Source organism: Cucurbita pepo, chromosome LG08, assembly GCF_002806865.2.
Source record: "Cucurbita pepo subsp. pepo cultivar mu-cu-16 chromosome LG08, ASM280686v2, whole genome shotgun sequence".
In the NCBI taxonomy this organism is placed as follows: Eukaryota; Viridiplantae; Streptophyta; class Magnoliopsida; order Cucurbitales; family Cucurbitaceae; genus Cucurbita; species Cucurbita pepo.
Window position 1 is genome coordinate 275,850 of NC_036645.1, and position 6,000 is coordinate 281,849.

Sequence of the window (6,000 nt, forward strand, 5' to 3'; positions counted from 1 at the left end):
CAAGCAATGGGCTTGGATTGTTACAAAGAATCATGCCCCTAATCAGGACGGATCATATTAGTTTATATAAACATCATATGAACATCAATGACTGCGTCTCAATTTTGGTTATAACTTAACAAGTTTCAAATCATAGACAAAACTGAAATGATTTATATACATGAGCAATATTTTGTATAATTTAGCCTACGTGTAAAGAAAAATACGTGTCGGGTCTAACCTAGACATACCGAGAACTCGCTTACGCGAGATTCTTCGGATCACCGATTGATTCTATCCTAATTTAGAACACGAGCTAAGATCTCAAAGGGTAGACATCTCCATCATCTTTGGAGTAGTTGAAGAATTGGGCAGCACTGAGGCATCTGCTGAAGGGTGAAGTTTATGCTCAACATTTGCTGAGATTGTCCAAATCAAAACCAAACACAGCATAACAACTGAGACAAACACAAGGCCTGCCCAAACCATGTTGGCATAGCTCTCCAAAGGCCTGCAATGGTGTTCTAAGATCTTTGAAAACGCATCCTTCACTGTTTGGCAGTTCACAAGGCTTTCCATGCCTGGATACACATTGAAGAAATCTTGTACTGAGTTTGTGTAAGCCTCCACCGTTTTGTACTCTGAGTTCGACATGAACTGCCTATTCTCACACCCTCCATTGCTTTCATCAGAACATGTGAGTAGCTTTAGCACCTGAAAGAATAACAATGTCCATAGAGATCGGTACTGGTATCGGTATCGATGGAAATGTCAACAAATATCGCTTTGTTTGACGCTTTTTTAGGTAGAAACTTAAAGTGAAACCATATAGATTTTGTGAGATCCCACATTGGTCGGAGAGGAGAACGAAGCATTCCTTATAAGGGTATGAAAACCTCTTCCTATTAGACGCGTTTTAAAAACCTTGAGGGGAAGCCTGAAAGGGAAAGCCCAAAGAGAACAATTTCTGCTCCCGGTGGGACTGGACTATTACAAATAGTATCAGAGCCAGACACCGGGAGATGTACCAGCGAGGACACTGGGCTCCCAAAGGGGGTGGATTGTGAGATCCCACATCAGTTGAAAAGGAGAACAAAACACTCCTTATAAGGGTGTGGAAATCTTTCCCTAGCAGACACGTTTTTAAAACCTTGAGAGGAAGCCCGGAAGGGAAATTCCAAAGAGGACAATATTTGCTAGTAGTGGGTTTGGACTGTTACAATGGTGTATCAAAACTAGACACCAAGCGGTGTGCCAGCGAGGACGCTAGGCCCCCAAGAGGATAGATTGTGAGATCCCACACGGGTGTGAGAGGCCTCCAAGGAGATGGATTGTGAGATCCCACACCGGTTGGAGAGGAGAACTAAGCATTCTTTATAAGGGTGTAGAAACCTCTCCCTAACATACGTATTTTAAAAACCTAGAGGGGAAGCCTGAAAGGGAAAGCCAAAGAAGACAATTTTTGCTCACGGTGGGCTCGGGCTATTACAAATGGTATCAGAGCCCGATACCGGGAGATGTACCGGCGAGAATGCTGGCCCCTAGAGGGGGTGGATTGTGAGATCTCACATCGGTTGGAAAGGAGAACAAAACACTCCTTATAAGGGTGTGAAAACCTCTCCCTAGCAGACGCGCTTTTAAAACCTTGAGGAGAAGCCTAGAAGGGAAAGGCCAAAGAGGACAATATCTACTAGCAGTGGGTTTTGGCTGTTACAAATGGTATCAAAGCCAGACACCACACAATGTGCTAGTGAGGACACTGGCCCCTAAGGGGGTGGATTGTGAGATCCCACATCAGTTGGAGAGGAGAACGAAGCATTCGTGTAGAAACCTCTCTCTAACAAACACGTTTTGGAAAGCCCAAAAGGGAAAACTCAAGTGGGTTTGAGCTGTTACAGATTGAAACCTAAAGTTAACAATAACATAGTACGTACATCCAAACATATTTACCTTGGGGATATCTCGGATACGAATGGTGTTCGCTGCACAGTTTTTGGGTTGATATTCATAATATGGAGGTTCTGAGAAAGGATTGCAGACCAAACCAATGTCTGGATATGATACTAAAATATGTGTGTTGACCTGCAAAAACAAAAGAAATTCAAAGGTTCAAAGGGTNAAAAAAAAAAAAAAAAAAAAAAAAAAAAAAAAAAAAACATTACCTGATTAACAAGATCATAAATCTCTGAGCTAACATCAGTTAGAGCTGATTTGGCTGTCAGCAGCTGCTCACATGGGAGAATAGAACTGAGGCTATTGTTGTTGGGATTTTCTTGAAACATTTCAAGAGCTCTGCAACTGTCTATTGAGAAACTGAAACCAAACAACCAAAAACAATATAACTTCTTTGTTTTTTATGAACAAACTAAATCTTGTTCTTTAAAACATAGCAGAGAGATAGAGTTACTTGTTCAAGAAAAGATACAAGCCAAAGAGCATCCAACACACGACTGTTAGAAACCAGCACAGTAGAATGAAGCTGCAAGAAAAATGTTTAAGGATGTCGTGTTATATGTTGTGTTTGGTTGGATTTTGTTAGAAGTCGATGCACGAATGCACCCGGAATCCCGGGACAGAAACATGGATAGCATAGATGCCTCTTAGTACTATCAAACGTGGATTTGAAATGTGCATAGCTTCTTTTAATCATGGAGTACAAATTTGAAATACTTTTACAGTTTCTTTCTCATTCTCGAGAAATTTCTCGTGACGGAGTGGATATCGATGCTTACCTGTGAAATAGTCTATGTAATCTGAGGATCCCAAATACTGCAAATATCAGAAAAGTGAGGTTTTGATCAACACTTATTGAACAGATTTAGTTGTCTTTTTGATGTTTTTAAGAAACCACACAAACTCACCAGACAGACCAATTACAGCTCCCAGGTTCAAGGAAATTGTAACCATAGTCACTATGTACCTGCACCCATACACACATCCATTCAATATGTTTATCAAATTATGAGATAGGGGTAAAAGCTCAAATGTTTCGTCTGATGTAAAGGAAGAACTTTCAAAAACCAAATGTTTATCAAACGGGATTTTAGAAAGTCAAGTTTAGGGATCTAAGAGGCGAGGCCCAGATTGGAGATGATCTTGACAACGATCCACCCGAAGAAGTTTGTAACAATCCAAGCCTACCGTTAGTAGATATTGTCCACTTTGGCCCGTTACGTATCGTCGTCAGCCTCACGATTTTAAACCGCGTCTACTATGGAGAGGGTCTAGCCCTACTCCGACCAGAGCCAGTCACCGGCTCTTACAAATGGTATTAGAGCTAGTCACCGGACGGTGTGAGGGACCGATCAGAGTAGGGCTAGACCTTCTCCACAGTAGACGCATTTAAGATTGTGAGGTTGACGGTGATACGTAACGGACCAAAGAGAACAATATCTACTAGCGGTGAGTTTTGATTGTTACAAATGGTATCAGAGTCAGACACCAGACAGTGTGCTAGTGAGGACATTGGGCCCTTAAGGAAAGTGGATTGCGAGGTCCTACATCAATTGGAAAGGGGAACAAAACATTCCTACTTAGGGTGTGGAAACCTCTCCCTAGTAGACTCATTTTAAAACCGTGAGGCTGAAGTCGATACATAACGGGCCAAAGCAGACAATATCTACTAGTCTTAGGCTGTTACAAAGTTTCCAGTAGCTACATCGCGAGTCTCTTCCCTTCAGAGGCACAACATAGATACACCCATTCTAAAAGAACGTCGAGGAAGAGATGACTATGCATGACAGGGTCGTAAAGGACTCTCTTGAAACAACTTTCGAGAGACCGGTTGAGGCTTTCTTAAACCAAAAATGTATTAGATATGAAACGAAAAGTCGAAAGACGAGGTCGGAGAAGAGAGTTACATTATGTTGAGGCCCTTGTGGATCAAGCGCCTGTTCTTGTTGGCTTGGCACTGAATATTTGCAGCTTGAGCATCAAGTTTGTGAGAGGTAGAAGTCAAAGTTGTAGCAGCTGCCTCCTCATGAGTTCCAATTCCTTTAGAAGCTTCTAAGTTATGAATCATGTCTTTCATAGCTGAAGTTGTGTTTTGTATAGTGTTTGATGCCCCATTGGCTGTCTCTATTATGATCTTCACCACATCCTTTGCCTCTCTATCAAATCTACTGCTGCCTACAATCACCAATCCACATCCCACCCTGCCCACACACATCATACACTCAATACACTTTTTAGATCGTTCGTTTATGATTCCGTATACTTCTAACTAACTCTTGATATGAGTCATGTCGTATGTCGGGATTAAACAGTGTTCTGTCTATTTCATTTGACCAGTTATCTATCATATCGTGTCAAATCAACTAATGTTTGTCTAGTAAAACTAGCACATGATTCTAACGATCAACCTACTCGAGTGCTCGAAACACTTACAGAGCCAAAATTGTGAAGAAAGTAGCCAAAAGAATGGTCCATAGGTAAAATTTGTCCCCACAATGTGACATTTTCTTCAACTTTCCCTTGCTCCTTCTCTTGCCACAACACAAAGTTGCTGCAAAAAATCCTCCATATGCTATTCCACACACAAGCCAGGCCACTCCAATCCCATACCCTGCAGCTCCTGTGAATATTGTTGACTGAAAAGAACAAAGAACACGAAAACGTCAACACATTATAGCGTAGTTTGATTGAACCAAACCAACTTGAACTTATTAAGAATGAAAAGTCATAAGTATCTATACTAGAGATCTTTACGATTGATTTAAGTTGTTTGAATTGAGCTATCGAGATAAAGTTCTTCGATTTTGATAAGTTTACGACTCAAACAAGTAAGTTAGTCGAAAAAGTTTCATAATTTAATCGAACCCAACTCGAGAAAGAGAACTTACACTCCAATAGTGTTTGTTGGTGATGTTATATCCACCTCTATACATCTTGAAATGGTTCAAAGGATCAACTCTAACAGTATTATCTTCTTCCTCAAGTGCTTCCAACCCATCATTTCTCTGCACAGAATCTCTCCCTGCAAGAAACCCCCCACCAAAATGATACTCAAAATCGTTTCAAACCCAACATGTTCTTCCTTTGATGATCAATTGTTTTTGAAAAAGACTCCATTTTTACCATATTGTATTAGAGAGCTGGAGGATGAAATTTTCTGTCCCACAGTTTCCGGGAAAATCCAGGATGAACTGATGAACATCCAAATCAGAGGAATTATGAACCCTTTAACTCCATTTCTTGATCCCATCATCTGGAGAGGGAAAAAAAACATTTTAATCATAAAAATTGTATGTTTTTTTAATAAAAAAACACAGCCTACCTGTTAAAGGAATTAGTAGTTTAGTTTGGAAGCAGAGAAAATGGGGAAGAAAGTGAAAAAAGATTTGCTTGGTGAAGTTGGTTTTAAGAAACAGAATGACCAAATTTACAAGAAAGGAACAAAAAATAATTTAAAATCCAAAACCCAATACATTAGAAATTGAATTTTTTCAAAAAATTCTTCACGGAAATCTTAGAGAATTCAATAATAATCTCAACATCTCCCACTTTTTAGGAGGAAAAAAGACCAAACCACATGGAAAGTTGCAGGTTGGTCTGAGAAAGACAAGAGGATGAATACGTTATTACATTAATAGAGACACTTATGGAGAAATAAAAAACAAAATAAAATGAAAAATATCATTTCATTGTGAAGGTACGTGGTTCCTGGCAATCCCGCAGCGTTTTTCAAATGCGATTAGAATTTGTGACCAAAATGAAGCATCTCTTTAGGAATTTTTTTTGGGTTCATTACGAATTTTGAAGGGTTGGGTTGAATTTTCAAGGTGAGGAAGTTAAAGCGAGAAACGTGGAGAAAAAGGCAACCTTGTTAGTTGAATTTCGATGGAGTTTTGAACCGTTTAGCTCAAGTTTGTAGTTTAATGTTTATTCGAACATTTTCGTGGGTTAAAAAAAATCGATGGTTTAAGTAAAAACAAATCAACGAGTAAAAAGTTGATGAATCGATTTTTTACTCTGTAATTGTTGAGCTAAGAAGAAGAAGGAACTAAACTAAGTACCGTTTTT

General features: G+C 39.6%; 1 protein-coding gene across 1 annotated transcript; it reads right to left on the reverse strand.

Moving 5' to 3' along the window:
• Nucleotides 1-17: 17 nt before the first annotated feature.
• On the reverse strand, nt 18-5,296 carry LOC111800908. Its single transcript, XM_023684823.1, has 11 exons — nt 5,255-5,296; nt 5,056-5,185; nt 4,821-4,954; nt 4,366-4,568; nt 3,840-4,133; nt 2,841-2,899; nt 2,712-2,748; nt 2,387-2,458; nt 2,142-2,292; nt 1,930-2,061; nt 18-693 (listed from the first exon to the last, which is right to left on the reverse strand). Exons 2-11 carry the CDS (start codon nt 5,183-5,185, stop codon nt 304-306), a joined length of 1,602 nt encoding a protein of 533 aa, XP_023540591.1. The 5' UTR covers nt 5,255-5,296; the 3' UTR covers nt 18-303.
• Between the last annotated feature and the right edge of the window lie 704 nt (nt 5,297-6,000).